Source organism: Pyrgilauda ruficollis, unplaced genomic scaffold (genome assembly GCF_017590135.1).
Source record: "Pyrgilauda ruficollis isolate IOZ18807 unplaced genomic scaffold, ASM1759013v1 scaffold43, whole genome shotgun sequence".
NCBI classification, from domain to species: domain Eukaryota; kingdom Metazoa; phylum Chordata; class Aves; order Passeriformes; family Passeridae; genus Pyrgilauda; species Pyrgilauda ruficollis.
In genome coordinates, this window is record NW_024525823.1 from 8,100,524 (window position 1) to 8,118,668 (window position 18,145).

Sequence of the window (18,145 nt, forward strand, 5' to 3'; positions counted from 1 at the left end):
AATATTTTTAATGTTTCTGCTACCTACTAGAGTCTCATAATGCTGTACAAAATGGCACTTACCAGATGCTGACCAAAGGATAATTTGTCTGCTGCAATTTGGACTCTTGCCATGGACTAGCATATTTGGCAATATGTTGTGTCAATACTTTAGATTCCTATCAATATTTTGTTTTTTAAAAATACTGAGAAAATAGAGTGGGTAGTTGGACCACATTCAAATGATTACACAGTTTAAAGCAAAATGATGTAATGGAAAGATAACCATTACGTGCTTCAGCAGCATGTTATGGGATTGTCATTTGTTGCCCTAATATATGAAAACGTGAATAAGACTGGAGGTCTTGAGGAGTGTAGCTCTTATAAATATAACATGTGCTTCAATTTCAAGGCTCGGTGGTTTTCACAGAAAGAATGTGCCTGTGGTGGTCTAGGAGTGAACATATTGTGTGGCTTTCAAGTGACTCAGCACTGTTCCACCAGCAGCGAAGTAGAACCAGAATTGCTGTAATCCTCCAGCAGAGGATCAGCTTTTATGGCACAATCTGTTTCTTTTCTCAATTACCAAGCAGCATATAATAGAACTTCACAGGAAGAAAAGAGAAGGAAAAATAGCAGAACTGAAAAATTCTTGGCATTTTGGCAAATCTGGATTTTTTTGCTTTTTCAGATTAAAGAGCAGAAAAAAAACCCTGTCCTAATTTCAAGTAAGCTGCTCACTGTTCACATGTCACTAACCATTGATCAGATAAACTTTGCCTTATTATCAATTATATGCATTTTTATTTTCTCAAATGTTGAGTTTTGTGGACAAGATGAGAGGTGTAGCTGGAAGAATAAGCTGTATGATGTGACTTGAAAAAGCTGTCTGTGGAAAATGTCCTCATGACATGGAGCAGTGAAAGGAAGTGTAAGTTTGTAGGTAATGCAGGTTAGGAAGTGGTTTTGGTATGCTCCTGTTCTGACTGGAAACGTGTGGGTTTTTTGGTGAATGACAGGATTAGGCCTGCTGTGCTGTTTGCAGGCAAGTTCATGGTGTGTGAAAGTCAGGGCTGTGAATGCACCAGTAGTTGTTGACATCCCAGCCCAGTGGATTGGAAGGGTGGTGTGATGAGAAAAATGAGGTCAGGCTGAGAACTGGTAGTGCTGAGGCTTCAGACGAGATCATTGCAATGGCTGGACTGCCTGTTAAAATAATTGATAATGTGGTGAGAGTAAAGCTTTCTGCTTGGACTTAACAATTCTACTGAGACAATGGCCTTAGTAGAAAAGCAATTAGTGGGATTGCTGATGTCATGTTTTTGCTTTGTTTTGAGGTTTTCTTGACATTCTTCTATTTTCCTTTGTTGAGCAGTTTTAATCAAATATAATCAGGTAACAAGCCAAAGATCTTCAGGTACTGTTTTTCTTTTCTGTGTTCTAGAAAATCAGGTTTTAAAATCTTTTAAGTCTTGTATGCATGAGCAAATTCGTAATTGACCTGCTGTTGAATTGGGGAGAGAAAAAACTTCTTCTAGTATTGTTAGCTGTTCTCTTATGTCAGAGAATACTAACAATATTAAACAAGTTAAGAATGTGTCATTTTGTTCTTTTGAGGTACTATAATATAATATAAAGCAAGATTGACTTTATTTGAGATTATTTTCAGTTAATGAAGCAACCGCTAAAATCTGGTTCTCTGTTGTGCCACTTTCTTTTGTAAGTCACAAATGCTTTGGGATCCTGTTGTAGGTAAGCACTGACTAAGCAATGATGCTAAGATAGCTTTTGCAGTATGATTACTAGGATTTTGTCAGTATACTAGCACATTTTGAGTCCTTTTCAATGCTGTTTTTTCTACAATGAAGATACAGGAAGCAATGGCAGTAGTAATTCTGCAAAATAACATTCTCCTTCATTAACTGAGGTCTTGATGAGGGAAAAGGTTCTGATGATGTGTGAGGACCTTTGTAAAGCTCTGAAACCAGGTATTTTTGGGCACTGCTACCTTGTCAGCCATTTTCTTTCTTCTCTGTCTTCTGTTTCAGCTGCATGTGCCCTTCTGAATTTTTCCCTGTGAGTTGCTTGAAGTTATTCTTTTGGTTAATCCCTCTTTCTTGTCCTTTCATCAATCAAGTTAAATTTTTGTCACATCAGACTTGCAAATGTGTTTAAGTACTAAAGCTGAATTACATTTATACCTTTCAGTATAAAAATATACCTTTTCGAAATAAGGGATTATTGGATTCTGTGAAAACCATTGTTATACATAATGTTTGTATGTAGTGTTGATATGTGATTTTTTTTTTCTTTGCAACTGTCTGTCAGAATAGTTGCTTTTGATTTCTGCCTTGTACCTTTTGTAGAGTTCTAGCTTTCATACCTTTATATTAAATTCATAGCCATTTTAATTGATTCTTCTTTACAAGTCTGGTTTTCAAACACCCTAAAAAAAAGTCTTACCTTCAGTCTTGCTGCTGTTTTTAAAATGTGTCCATGAAATCTTTAAATAAAAAGAAATAATTTTTCACTTGCAAGAATCTTTCATGTGTTTTAGACAAGTTTCTCAGTGACCACCTGACATTGGTTTTGCAATCAATATTTTTGTAAAATAGAAACTTTGGCCAGGGTGCTCTTCTCTTTCATAATACTTGAAGTGTCAACTTGAACCACAGCCCTAATTTGGACTGAAAGAAGGTAATGTCATATATTTAAATGTCTGTGTGTGAAAAATAGGTTATTAACGTGTCTGTTTTATTTCAGGAAGATGTGGAAACAGGAGTCCACCTTGATCCTGCTATCAAGGAAGTTCAATACAATCCCACTTATGAAACTATGTTTGCACCTGAGGTAAGAAACAATGTTTGTTTTTAGAGCAGAAATGCCTTTGGCTTAAAGGAAAGAGGTTGTATAAATTTTGTATGACTTTCCTATAAGACAACTTCCTTGGGTGCTTGCTGCATTTTGGAATATAGTGTGGGCAAACTAAAAAATAGATTCTACACAAGTATGTTGGTATTTTTAGTGCTTGAATTTTAATATTCTGCATAGAGTTCTTCTAAGAAGAGTCTTAAAATGTTTATCGGAATTATGGCTATGAAAATTAAAAATTAAGCTGGGAAAATAGCATTATAAAGATGTTGAGTTAAACATGGACAGCATCGAAGTGGTCCTTTACTCTTTTCACATTTTTGCTATTTATTCATTGTGCTCGTTAGGGCAAAATTAACATTTGTAAGACTTGCAGATATAAGACTTTTAAGAGGAGGATTTAACATTAAAATCAAAGTACTTTCAGTTTAATTATTCACATCAATATTAAGAATTTTAGTAACTTGTGCTATGCTAAATTTATATGGTGAAAAACCTTTTAAGACTGAATTTAGACTGCCTGGTGCCATGTGAACCACTTTCCATTTTGTTATAACTGACAGGCTATCTGAAAGATAAAAATAGCTGTTCAAGCATTTAACTTTTTTCTGTATTTAAGCTCTTTGTAGAGTTTGTCTTCTCTTCCATCAGGGGTTAGCCTTCTCTAGGTAGACGAATACTGCATCAGGCTCCAATTTCTGCATTAGTTATGCTTTATGTTTAGAAAACCTTTTGAGGAACCACATAAATTGGCCTTTTCATAAGTGAGTTTGCAACATATCAAAGCCACAATGTGTGTGAACAAAAGTACTGTTTTTAACTTGCTTCAGTGCTGCTGTGTGTAAATGTTTTAGGTAGGGAGACCTACTGTGGGACAGCCTTGGATTTTGTCTTCTGAATGCTGGTACTGGTCCCATAGTGAATGACAATATGTGTTGGTTCTTTCAAGTATCAACAAGTCAAGTAGCCCATGTCAACCTGAGCTCTGTGCAGAAAGCTCTGTGCTAGAAAGTTCAGTCCTGAGATCAACTCTTCAGAACAGCTGTGTGATTACCGTGTGAAATAACAGATGAAGAAGCTTATTCAGTAGTCACAAAGAAATTTAAAGTTGAAGTGATTGTGCATTACCATTTTTGAAAGACAGGTCTCTTTTCTCTTTTTTCTGGTTTTTTTTTTTTTTTTTTCTGAAAAAGTAAACACACAAAAACAATAGATTACTAATTCTGTTCCACCTTGCTTTAACATTTTTGATTAAGTTTGGACCAGAGAACCCATTTAGGACTCAGCAAATGGCTGCACCTAGAAACATGCTTTCTGGATATGCAGAACCAGCTCACATCAATGATTTCATGTTTGAACAACAGAGAAGAACATTTGCAACCTATGGTAAGTCCTTAACAGTGGAATTCACCAACATCTTTATCATACCCAGGTTGGACAAATCATGGTGGTCTTGATAGAACAATTAATAGGACTGTAACTTCTGTAAACTGGTTTTTATCAGAATTAATAAAATGGGAAAAGGCTTTTGAATAAGAATCGATATGAATAGTGATCATATTTGGAAAAACTGATTTTGTAATTCTGTTTTGAATTGTAATCCAGTGTATGATTTCCTAGCAAGCCCCTCTTAATTAGTCCTTCCATTAGCTGCATCAAGTGTAGAAAACACAAATCAAAATTTCACACTTCTCACATGACTAACTGTACATCTGTTATGCAAATAGATTTCTTCATGTGATTCTGACTCCCTCTAAACCATAAGGAAGCCTTACTGAGTTGTCAGGTTCTTCAGTGGTTGCCTCTTGGTACAAACTGAATGAACCAAATTTGCTGAGGATGGGAATGCATTACTAAAACGGGCTTGGCAAAGACAGACCCAAAGAACTGTCCTGGTGTTCAGTGTAGTAACTGCTTTCTTATCTTGGATAACATTTTCCCTTGTAAATAGTGGCACTTGAAAAATAAAACATTTGAGTCTTGGGGAAGCTTGAGGTTCAAGCAGGCTTTTTATGAATTGTAAGAAAAATATTTATTTTTTTTAATAGGAGAAATATGGAAAGACTATGGATTCTGAACATTCTTTTGCACACATTTGAAAGAAAAAAGGGGCCATGTGTTTATATATAACAATGGTTAATTTTTTTTCTGTGATTCATTCTAAGCTTTCATTTCTGTTTTAAGTTTGATTACAAGTGCTTGTTCAAATGAAGCATCCTTTATATACTTGAAATTCAGTTTATTAAGCAAGATCTTATGCTTCCTGTGTAAACTTAAAATGTCACAACACTCAACTTTTTGCACAACAGATTCGCGTCTTTCATTATTCGTATTTACATTCAAAATACTACTTCTTGCAAACTGTTTTGCCTCAAAAATCACCTTCCTAAACAAGTATCCTTAATTTCATTAGGGCTTTATGCGTGCCTGAATTCACTGTCTGCATTCTGTGATGCATGAGATTCAGACTTTGTTGCTTACACCTGTGGTAGCTAGCTATTACAGTGGAAGAAAATGCCTAACATCAGAGACTATGCCACACTCAATTTTTCTTTGTACTTGAGTTTTATTAGAAGCTTTCTAGTAAATACTGGAAATTGAAAGATATTAATGACAGAGTTTTTTCTCTTACATAGTTTTAGCTAATAGGTACTTTTCACTGAGTTGTTAGGATGTGGACTGTAACCAAAATGACAATATTAAGAAATGGATATCTAGTTTCATACCATAATTTTAACTTACTTGACTATAATTTTGATATTAGAACTTGACAGACAATACAAGTAGGAGCCTCTATTCAACATCTGAATAGACAGATTAGGTTTTGTTCTGTGAAATTAAATGTAAAATTTTGTGGGTTGAAATTAAATGTAACATTTTAGTGTGTGTAAAATAGATACTGGGAAAAGGTGCCTATAGGCATAGTGTTTCATTTGGGGTTTTTTATTTGAAAAGTTTCATTTGGAGAAAGATAAAACTAGCAAGTCTACTCAAAACTACTTCTGTTGGTTATGTCATGACTGCATAGCAACTGTCTTGAAAGTTGCATTAGAAGTGAGTATAAAAATGTATTTTTAAACCTTGTAACACTGACAACTGTGCAGCTATCATTCAGCTTTCTAGAAATGTTCAACAGATAATGATCTGGGTACAGTGACAATGGAACTAGGAAAAGGCTGAGATATAGGCAATTTAAACAGTAAGAACCAGCACTGAGAAGCTGGTTCTTACTGTTTAAGCTAGAAGATGCAGTAAGTGAGCATGATATTCTGGCTCAGTAAAGATCTCTTAAAAACAGCACTCCTTTAAGTTGTCAGAAAGTTATCTATTAACACTTTCAATACTCTCTTTTTCCATTTGGAAGGATGTAATAAATATCTTCTCAGAAAATACGAAGTATAAAAATGCAAATAAAATTGATAGGCATAAATGCAAGCCATAAATCTTTTTCAAGACTGAGTCATAACCTATTAGAAGAACAGGAGTAAACCTCTCTTTTAAAAGCTGCAGATCTTGAGTCTTCTTGTCTCTGTTACTCTGTTTAGCACCATTGCACTAAGGCAGGAGGTCTCGAATGAATCTGCAAAGGCTGGCAAATAGATAAGCAGTGACTGTAAATGAAGGACAAAGGTAGTGAATGAGATCATGTATCCAAAACAGCTCAACTGTCTCAGTGTCTTTCACAAAAAAAAGGACAGCTTTATAATATATATAATCCTGAAAGCTTATACATATTCATTGAGAAACCTGTATATTAATCACAAACAAAACCCAAGTATTTTTTGGCAATTAGTCTTTCTGATCTACTTCTTGTGCAGTAAATATTTACTCTTAAAAGTACATTTTTCTTGTGATGCTTGGATAGCATCATTGAGAACATCCATGCTGTCATTGACTGAGGGCCCTTCCAGCCCTTTATTCCATTAGACAAGTGGCCAGCAATGGTTATCTAGTGAGGAGTAGAGGAAGGAAGAAAATAGTGATACATCTGATACTTCTTTTCAATACACAGTCTGTCAGCCAAGGGCAATGCTTATATATTTATTATTTTTCAGACAACTTGTTGGGGGTTTTCTGTTTTTTTTCTTTTTGATAAACTTTTCCAGCTGCTTCTTGAACCTGTATAATTTTCCTTTGTACAGTAACCTCTTTCAGGCAGCTCTGCAGCTTAGCAGCTCCTTATGTGAGGAAGTATCAGTGATTCAAACTTGTGGAACTTAACAGCTTTCTAGTTTGGCTTCATATCCCCATGTCTCTTATGCTAGAAAATTAAATGAGCAATCATTTCTTATTCACCATTTCTCTGTGATTTCTTGTTTTATAAATCTTGGCCATAGCTTCTTCTCAGTCTCCTTTTTTTTTTTCCCACCTGGATAGATCTGATCAATCTTCTTGTTCCTCAGCTGCAGCCTTTTTATGCCTATGGCTGTCCTTGTCTCTCTTCTGTATCTCTTCTAGTTCCACTGTATTGCTCCTAAGATGGAGAGCGAAGCTGTGCACAGCAGTTACATGTTATTCTCGCTGTGAATTTTGTCTGTGAGTAACTTGCTCAAAGCTACTTGCTCCATTTTTCCAGGTCATTTATCAATATGTTGAATGTCATGGGCCTGAGCATGAATCCACCAGCAACTTTCCTGTGCTGTGCAAACCAACCATTTATTCTTGACAGTGTTTTCATAACTTTTCATCAATTGATCATGTAAGGACCTGTGGGTTTTTAAAATGTCTTTGAGGCACCCTGTAATCAGTCTAACTTGGTTTCGTAAAGATATCCAAGATCAGCTAAGCTCATTCACAGGATTGCCACCTCAGAAATATTCTAGAGGTTTTCTCATTGTGATTTATCTGTAGAGAAAATTGTGGTGTCTGTTCTCCTGCAATATATAATGCTCATCCGAGTGCATACTCATTTTCTTTATTGTGGTTTCTACTCCTTGAATCTTCTAACCGTGCAAATGTGTGGCAGGTTGATCTGTAGTTCTCCATATCTCCTCTGAAATGTCTTTTAAAAGACAGCATTGTATTTGATACATTCCTTTTCTGTCATATTGAGGTGATATTAGGTGAGAGTATCTGCACTGTGATTTGATTTTAGATCTCTTGGGTGACTACCTCTGATCCTGGTGTTTTGTTACCACTTATTTGACTCTGTAATTTCCTGGCATTTCACATTGAGGTAGATACAGCGTCACGTTGCCCATAAAGCAAGATTCTGGCACAGGAATCTACCCAAGCTCCACTATCATCAACATGTGTTTAATACAGCCCTCACAGATGCTCTTCTCAGTCCTTGATCATCAGTTGTCCTACACATTGTCGGGGGCACTTTCTGTCCCTGCCAGTTTTGACAAAGGACAAGTGTTAGTTTTTATATCTTATAAGATTTCCCTCACTTTTGGGGCAGGCTGCCTTACTGTAGTGTTTACTTTGCTGCTGGAGTTTGGTCTTTGTATTTTCCACATCTGGATGCAACTTCAACTATTTGAAGAATAGCTTCTTATTTCTAATAGTTTCTCTTAACTTACTATTCAGCAGTGCTCACTTCCTTCTGCTAGCTTTAAAGTCATCCTTTATTAGCTGGCAAGCATTAGGTTTTTTCCTCCTACATGGTGTCTTTGAAGTGCCCCTGCATTTGACAAAGGTTTTACTTTCTGTTCCTTTTAAAGTTCTTTTCTTAATATAGCTCTCTTGTTTTGAGATGGAAATCATGGTCATAAATGTTTTTATATCTTCCTTTGCTTTGTCAGTAATGTTAGTTTTATACCTCATTATGGTCATTGTTAAAATGTGTGTCCTTAGAAAGAATATCTTAAAATCAAGTTTCCTGCACTGCTAAACTGGCTTTTTTTCATGTGAATCTCTGGCATGACTGCTTCATGGTACAAGTACATTGTGTAAAAATCATTGCATCTTGGTGTGAGATTTGTGCAGTCTGCTGCAAGGAGATGACTAAAATATGTCATTATGCCTGTGCTTCTTTCCCTGGCACCTGTTGTTTAATCTCTGTTACCATTTCATGGTTACTGCATTTTCTGTCTTAATGGTCACTGGGAGTTCTGGCAACTGTACTCACCACTACTTAGACCTGAAATTTCAGTCCACAGGATCATTTAATGCTCATTAACACTATTAACTTGTTAATCTGATTTGTCTTCAAGCTTTCTATGGCATAGAGCATGTTTTTCCCCACTGGCATGACCATCTTATTTCTGTATTCTTTCTACCTCATAAAGCATATATTCTATGTCCAATTATGTCAGTAATGTCCTACCAATTATGTTAGTTTATTATTTTAAAACAAGATATTTCAATGTACTATTTTTAGCCTCTCTTGTTTTGTATGTGTCCTTGGGTTTTCCATTTCCCTGCCTTCAGTTTAAATAGGATTCTGTGATTATTACTGTCCCTGTTACCTGAAATTTCAGATTTCTGAGCTACCTTTTCCTTGAGGATATGGGTTTCTAAAGATTGTGTGTCATTGCAAATTGTTTACTTTTCTTTAAGTATATTTTTAAAGTATTATATTTCTTTAGGTATTCCTTAAGTAGCCCAGCTATTTTATCAAAAAGTACTCTTTGAACCTTTTCAGTGCCATCTGCTTTTTGATTTAAGTGAGACCTACCCCTCTTAGTAAGGTTCCCTTTATTCCAGGAGTTAGAGGAAGTGAAGTTGTCACAGGCACTGGAGATGTTTTCCACATTAGGGTTAAAATCTGCAGTGGCTCAGAGAGCTGACTGTTTATCTTGGAAAAAAAGGAGTCCTGAGGGGTACACCTTATTGCCCTTCCAGCTACCTGAAAGGAGAATACTGATGGCATAATCCATAAAAAACATTGAATAAAATAGTCCAAGTAGGCATTTTATGATGTTGTGAAAGGTCCTCTCCCACTTTAATGGAAAACCATTAATAATTTCTCTGTGGGAGTCTGACTTTTTTAATTGGTAACCAGTTTTGCATCTGCAGTCCTAAGTGATCTACCCTAGTTTGATTCCATTGATGTAAGGCAGTCTTCTTATTTTAATTTCAACTATCAAGCGAAGGCTGTCTCTCTAGAAAATAAAATTCCCCTTCACAATACATTATGATTTAAAATGCTTAACTAGCATTATTTTTTCAATGTTGTATTCCTTGGAGCATGTCAAAAAAGACCAGGAAGTCCTAACATACAGCACATGTTTATTCTTCTGTGTCTGCTCTCAGCTGAAGAAGTCTCTTTTCTTGAAAATTCTCTTTTGAGTACTGATAAAAAAGTCAATATATAAGCACACATACATTTTCAGAAGCAGATTATTTTTTACATGCTGCACACAAATTATTCATGAATATTTTAGCCATTTCATAGCTATTTGAGCATCAGTGCTCATCCTAATAGTGGACTGCTTCATTCATGCAACATTTAGTATTTTTAAATCTCTTCTTCACAAGATAATGTCCTTTTTAATAAAAAATAGTCTTCTATTGAAGCCTAATGAATCTCAAAGCTCTTTCTGAGTACTTAGTAACTTGGTTATAGCAGGATTATTTCATCACTAACACTGATATTTTGAGAGCCTAAAATAACTGCCTTGGAAATAACACTTGTGAATTTTTTTTTAATCTACTCATGTTACATGCAACACCTACAGTCACTTATTACCTGTTAACAATTGTAGGCACTTCATTCTCTGATTACTTTGATTGTGCAGAGATGCCAGTGCAGAGTGGGTTGGTCCAGCTGTATTTTTCCTCATACCTGAGCTACTTTGGGTCTCTATGTGCTGCATTGCACAGTGAGGTGTAAACAGGCTTTAATGAGCTGTCTTTCTGGAATGCACATCAAAGTCTAATTATTTAACCAACTATTTTCAAGTGCACTGAAATTATGATGTAGGTGGAATTGTATCTTTCGTTGCTAAAATGTTGTGGGAAATATCTGCCTCCTAACAAAAACTGAAGGAGACATAGAAGTCAGGGCACATTATGTGGGATACCAGCTGAGTAGGATAAAAGCAAGCTGTCTTTTGCAGCTGCGTTTAGGAGTCCCAGCCAGAAGGAAAATATTCCCTTTCACATATCCACTAGAAAGTAGAAATTGTTCAGAGCTTTTCTATGAGAATGATGCTGGATCAAATTCAACTCAACTCTAAGAAGTCTCCACTTCCACGGGAAGCTGTGCTTGGCCCAGGGGCCCTATTCATGGGAATACTGTCCCTCTTTTACAAGTACCAAGCAAATAGAGTCCCAGAGATGGTGTCAATACAGTTGGAGGACAAGTAAACCACTGTATTGATTTTGACAGTGATCCAAAGTAGTATCTCTCTACTGTTAACAGAAACCTTATAGCTTGGAAGGGAACTCATTGAAATAGTGGCTTAGTAAAAGCAGGCAGCTAAATTAGGGGAAGTCTGATTGCAGTGTTGGCTCAGTTTGGTTAGCCATGGAAGTAAATCCTACTAAAAATCTAGAATAAATTATTTTATTGTTCAACAGAGGAATAGTGGGAATGTATATTTTGTAAGATGACATTGGCGTATATTTCTCTCCCTATATTGTGTTCATGGATCATCTGGACATATCTTGTTCCACAGCTGAGTTTTACCAGGTTTGAAACTACAGGGCTGGTTGGCAGGTGGAATGCTCTATTTAGATTGGTAATACCTACTGTGTTCTTGGAATGGCTCTTCCACTAATTTAGTACTTTTTTTCCCCAGCATCTAAAAAGAAATTAACTGGACCATGTTCTAGGAGAGTAGTTTTTCTGAAAAATGTTTGGGGAGACAATCTTCTTTGGCTGTTGGAGTGGTGTCAGTAGGTTTTCAGCTTGTATGCATTTGTGTGTGCCTTTATGAGCCAGCCATTGGCCTGCAGTAGTAGACTGGATAATCTCCTCCTGCTCTTGATTGTCTCTGTGAAGCAACAAAAATACAGGAATTGGATTGCATGCTGTAGGATTTAATTCATTATGTGTATTTTACTGGTGGTTTAATATCTTTCTTTCTCTATTTTTCCATCCTTGATACAGAGGAATTCTCATTGATTCCTCAAGAGACATTTTGTCACTTCAATATTTAATAAAAATTGGGGTTATGTCCACCAGGGTGCAGTCTTTCCCAGAAAAAAAAAAAACCAAGCCATGGTGGTCAGTAAGTGTTCAGTGCACCACCTGTTCCATGGAAACCAAATTAATTCATTTGTTTGTCTTATAAGATCATGTTATCCACTTCAGGAGAAATGGAGAAAAAAAGTTGGATATATGTAATAAAATTGTAAATATCCTGAATAGCTATGAAATGCTTGTTCATTTTATAAATTATTTCTAAGACTAAATGCAGCAGATTTTGTTGTGGTTGGGATTGTTCTGTTTTGTTTTTATCGAGGCTCAATAGCTGTAGTCAGGAAATGAAGATGTGAATACTTAATTCTTTTAAAAATTAAAGTCCATGACTGCTGCTTCTGGTACCATCCACATTAGTTAAAGCAACTCCTTTCAAGCTGAAGCTTTCCCAGTTGTGGCAGGAGGAGGATTAAGTAAATTTTGCTGTGAGAGACAGAATACACACAAAGCCCTAAAAAACTTCATTTATTTTTTCCCCCATCTCTCTCCTCTGCCTTCCAGCTGCTGCCACCCCAGGACTGCCAAAGATGACAGTCTTTGACCCAGCAGAAGTAGTGGGCAGAGCAGGAGGCTGCTCCTGAAGCCAGAGGGCTCTGTGCATGCAGCAGCCACTGGCTGCTTTCCACATGACTCACTGGCTTTGCAAACCGAGGAGCAGTGTCCTGCTCTAAAGCAGCATCCATTAGCATCGAGTGCACTGACATAAGATTTTGAGCTAGTCTTTTCCTTATGCTATGTTACTACAAGAAGAGGTTGCTATGTTGTTTCAAAATCTGTTTGCATTGCAGCATACTGGCCTGAATTCAGCACTGACCTTGCTCGGAGCAGGGGCATCCTGGGGTCCCTTCCCACCAGATTCTGTTACTTGGCTTCTTGTGATTACCCCCCTTTGTATCTTGTGTTATGTCTCTTATGTTGTTAATTGTTGCCTATATAGATTTATTTTTTTCTCTGTGTTGTGCAAATTTAAGAATTCTGATAGCAGTATGTACTCAAGGGCCTCATGGCACGACTTCATTGTAATCTTTGTACTCAGGCCAAGTGGCAAGTTAATGGGATTCCAAAGTCTCAATCCTTTGTGATTCCCCAGCTCATTCAGAGTTAACAGGAAAGAATTTGCAGAGGGACAGAGTCGTAAAAGTTGTACAAAACTGAAAAGCTTGAAATAACAGTATTTTTTTCCCTCTTGTTCCAGGTTATGCATTAGATCCCTCTGTAGATAACCCTGAAGCTGCTACCAAATATATTGGTTCTGTGGAAGAAGCTGAAAAAAATCAAGGTAGTTAATTCAGAGTCTTGTATAAATTACTTGCATCTTTAAATTGTTTTCATTGCTTCTTTACTAAGAAATGGAGTAGGTATTAGCAAAGGAGGTATTATGTGAGACTTACCCATGTCCAAGAGCACAATAAAGAAGAGAAGTGTTGCAATTTTAATGTAGAGAGGGAAGAGAGATGTTGGAGTGTTTTGTTTTCTTGAAGTAGCAAATGATTCAGGTTGTCATGACAAATTTCAGAATAGGATTTGTAATGTGCCATTGCACGAATACAGTTTATCAGTACAATTTGAAACAGCTTTTTAGTCCTCTTAAATTCTGTCTAAGCTAACATTGTCATGTGTCTGCGTTAGGATAGCTGTATGTTGAGCTGATCACCATAACTGCTCCTCAGGAGCAAACTGATCGCTGTGTGTGCAACCTCTGGCACTCCTGTTGGGAGCTGCATGTTATCTCTGCTTAGCAAAGTTAAGCTCTTTGGGTTATTTGGAAAAGAAAAACCACTGGAAGATTGCCAAATGGTAAGAGCATGGCGTGCCACTGGGAGGATTGACACCAGAGGCATGGGGTTTGTAATTAATACTTGGATACAAGATATTTAACACTCAAAGGGATTCGTTCGCATTGGAAAACTGTACCTGTGTAAATGTCATGGTTATGCTTTTCCTTGCATGTCTTTTTCAAATATCCTATTCACATGGGTATACAAAGGATCTTTATTTCTGTGTCCTCTTCCTCAGAATATATCCAAGCTTATTTCATTCTTTCCTTCCAAAGAAGGAAATAACTAAGATTAAACCATTTAGAAAAAACCCTTTTCATAATGGAATTTCATACTTCATTTTAAGAAAAGCCTTGATTAATATGATTCCTTCTGATCACTACTTAACTTTTCACATTGCCTATTTTCCCCTTGTTTGCGTAAAGCTTCTTTTGTCGCTTTTGCACTAGATGAATATTACTGCTGATGCACAAAAACATTTTTTGAAAATTGAACGTAATTGTATATACAAGCTTGAAAAACTTAAAATATGTTAAAATAATTACCTACAGGGTGTTTTCCCTCCCATATCCATATTGTATAGTGGTTTTGACACATGAAATTCTGAAGGTGCAATATTTGTGAAAAGCTAGTATTCCATGAAAGATGATAGTGTTTGGAGGGAGCTGACTCTGTCAATAGTAACAGACTTTTTAAGAGGGCCTGTAGCAATAGGACAAGGGTAATGATTATAAGCTAAAAGAGGACAGATTCAGACTAAGTTATAAGGAAGAAATTTTTTACAATGTGGTTAGTGAAATACTAGAACAAGTTGCCAGGTGCCCCATCCCTTGAAACATTCAAGTTCAGGTAGAACAGGGCTCTGAGCAACCCGATCTAGTTGAAGATGTTGCTGATCATTGCAAAGTGGTTGGAGCAGTTGACCATTAAAGGTCACTTTCAACCCAAACCATTCTATAATTCTATTAATTTTTTCTAAATTAAAATACACAGTTGGGGTTGGGGTTTTGGGACACTTGTCTTATTTTCATTTTGGGGCTGTTTTTTTCAAACTGAGAGGGTTCAGAGGGATCAAAAGCCAAGAAGACTTTACTTTCAAAAACTACACTATTTACAGCATGAAAATTGATGTATTCATACATTCTGCAGACTGACTGTTAAAAATTTATGGTACATGCATGGCTAAATATTCTAACAAGCAAGGATGCACAGTTGAAGTGGTTACTCTGTTACTGCACATGGTTAGCAGTGTTCATAGCTGGAGAAGTGAGCAATGCTTTGGCCAATTTTGCTCAAATACTTTTTCCATGTTGTCCTTTATATTGAAAGGAGCTGTGGTGGTGGCTTTTCTTTTAAGCTGACTGTGGTATAACCTCTGATGTATTCCGTGTTAGCAGTTAGTGTATTGTTTCCTTCTTCAGGTTTAACAGTGTTTGAAACAGGACAGAGGAAAATTGAAAAAAGGAAGAAATTCAAGGAGAATGATGCGTCTAATATTGATGGTTTTCTGGGACCATGGGCAAAGTATGTTGATGAAAAAGAAGTAGCCAAACCATCAGAAGTAAGTCCTGCTTTATCCATTTAAAATGGATGCAAATTGTCAGTACATGGTAGTGGTTTCTAGTGCTCTAGTGCTTGTCCAAGCAGATCCATGCTATGCTTTGGGGTAATTAGAAACATTTTGGGTGATATATCCAAATAAGATGTTCCAGATATTCTTCATTAAATTATTTGGAACACTTTTTGGAAATAAAATTAATCAATCTGTGTGCATAGTCTGATTAAAAGAAACAGCCTGGGGGAAGGGGGGGGGTGGAAATAGTAAAACTTTTTCAAAAAAAAAAAGGCAAATGAAAACCCCCAATATCACACACACACAAATGCATGCACCTTGAACCACCCAACCAACAGATAACCTTCTTGCCCAGTCAGTGCTTAGCTTTAGTCTATGAATAAAAACATATTTGTTCTTTTCAGTGTACATAGCTTTCCAAGCCTTTGTGGTTTTGATGGGGTATTCTCTTTGTTGGTGCTTAGAAATATTTCTAATCTTGTTTAGCAATTAATGTCTTCGTAATAGTGAGTAAACAATAATACAGTTCTGGATTTTGTTATGCAATTCCGAATGCTGACTTTTTAAGAGATCATGTTTTATTTTTTCCAGGAAGAGCAGAAGGAGTTGGATGAAATAACAGCTAAGAGGCAGAAGAGAGGAAAACTAGAAGATGATAAACCTGGAGAGGAGAAGACTATATTACATGGTAATGGCATCTTCCTGGCTGTTCTCATTTTCTAGCTCACTGTGTTTTCTTGCCTGCTGTGTTAATTAGTAAGGATGGCAGACAGCCTCAGCACGTTGATGTTTCTGTATTGGACATAACAGCACTCACAGGCAAAAGCATAAAGGACAGGGAAAGAGATAAATTTGGACTAATTCCACTTCGTGCTGTGAAGGGCAGTGTGGAAATATCATTTTTCAGTGTACTGCTTTTATTTATTTATTTTCAGTGTTACTAGATGCATGTATCTCTTTTCTGTTTCACAGAGCAGAACTTGGCTTAGTTTCAGCTTCAGAATTATTGTAGTTTTATGTGTCAATATTTTCATCAGCAGGTAGTGCTCTGAGTTATGGTTTATGAGCAATTTAGAAAATCACTTGGACTTTACACTTCCTCAGTTTTTAATGTAAATGTTCTTGCTGTCATACTATGAATAATTGTGTATCAATTAATTACCCTACAGAAGCCTGTAGTATGTGGTACCTTCAAAGAAAATGGTTTGGTAATTAAGTAGAATTCAGTAATTTTTTTAAGCTGTTTACTTCAGCTCTCTGCATACAAAACAGCCCTGTGTAGCACTGCTTGGTGAGCATAGTTTGGTAGACAGGGTCTCTCTTTGTGTGCCAGTTTCCACAGCCAGGCTCATACACACGAGCTGTGAGCATCCTTTCTAATGTGCGTTGAGGAAGAAGTGGTGGCTGTGAGAAAAGCACTGCTGGCATTAGGACATTGTTCTGTTTATGTGCAGTAAATCATGACGGTATTTATAATAGTGAGCATAACAAACATGAAATTTTAGCCACTGAGCCTCCTATGGACTAATTATTTTGTATCCAAGTTTTCGTGCTCTCTACCTGAAATTTCACAGTGAAAGAGCTTGCCATATAAACTGTGATCTTCTTGCAAACATTCCAGAAATACCCCATTTTGAAGATGTGTGTATGCATGTGCATGTCTGTACAAGAGTACAACCAAAACTGCCATAACAACATTCCAGAAACTGAGAAATTAATTTAATCAGTGAACAGTTTATTGTCATGGCTACCCAACATACGTCTACTCTGAAATAATCCATTTTCCTGCACAATGCATCCCTGTGTTTCTGACTGTCCAATCACTTCTTAAATCTAGTTAAAGAGCAGTTGTTGGCTGCTGCTGACCAGTATTGGTTCATGCTGGCCACATGAATCTTTTTTCCTTGATTTGTAATTCTGTTGACATGACTGGCACAGCACAGAGCTGGCCACAATGTGAGTTGCAAGCAAAGGTCGGGGTTAGAGTTGCACGGTTTAATCTATGTAGCGTTAGTGTAAGCTAAGTCTTTTTGGTCAGGGGAACTCTCTTGCTGTTTGATGATGAGTGAGAATAAGAGAAAGATTGTCTTAATGTTTGGATTGTAAGGTTCCAAGCAGACTTCGCCGAAATGTCGTAATTTGAGTTTAACTGATGTCAAATAAGATTCCACATCTGTATGAAGAAGCTGTTTTTTCTTCCACCCCCTCTCTCACTACTCACTCTACAGCAGAGCAGCTGTGTTGAGAAAACCATAACTGTGTGAGTTGTTGAGCCTTTCAAAGATTATAACCTCTTAAAATATGGATTCTCAGAATTCTGTGTTTACCTTTTCAGTTAAAGAAATGTATGACTACCAGGGGAGATCTTATCTTCATGTCCCTCAAGATGTTGGGGTTAATCTCCGTTCTACAGTACCACCTGAGAAGTGCTATCTTCCAAAGAAACAAATCCATGTGTGGTCTGGGCATACAAAGGTAGGAATGTTTGGGAGCATACAGCATAACAACCTATTTAATTCTCTGTCTGCAGCTAGTAATTTCTATAAAACTGAAGAATCAGTAGAAGGAAAGAGTATTTTTCTCTTTACCATACTCTGCATGTAATTAATTGAGTTACATGCTCACACAAGGTGTTTGCCTGCTCCATTGCAGTTGTCTAGCTGCATATACTTTTGTGTTAACACAGTGACTTCCTGACCTACCTTCAAGAGAAAATATTATTCAGTGACTTCGGGGGGATTTGAAGTTATTTCCTAAACTCCAATGTGAATAAGGCTGATTCTAGAGAATCCTAAGAAAGTTTGGGGTTTGAGGGTTTTGGTTTTTTTGTAGAAGAGTACTTAAGGGCTAT

The 18,145-nt window shown here is 36.7% G+C and overlaps 1 protein-coding gene across 2 annotated transcripts in view; it reads left to right on the forward strand.

The window, feature by feature from the left end:
* The window catches only part of CDC40 (cell division cycle 40), a 37,064-nt gene that overhangs the window by 6,020 nt on the left and 12,899 nt on the right, over window positions 1-18,145 (forward strand). For both annotated transcript variants that reach the window (XM_041478173.1, XM_041478174.1), the window contains 6 exons: window positions 2,742-2,828; window positions 4,106-4,235; window positions 13,139-13,222; window positions 15,143-15,282; window positions 15,886-15,982; window positions 17,630-17,769. In XM_041478173.1, coding sequence (XP_041334107.1) covers window positions 2,742-2,828; window positions 4,106-4,235; window positions 13,139-13,222; window positions 15,143-15,282; window positions 15,886-15,982; window positions 17,630-17,769 — 678 coding nt within the window. The remainder of the gene's footprint in view (window positions 1-2,741; window positions 2,829-4,105; window positions 4,236-13,138; window positions 13,223-15,142; window positions 15,283-15,885; window positions 15,983-17,629; window positions 17,770-18,145) is intronic.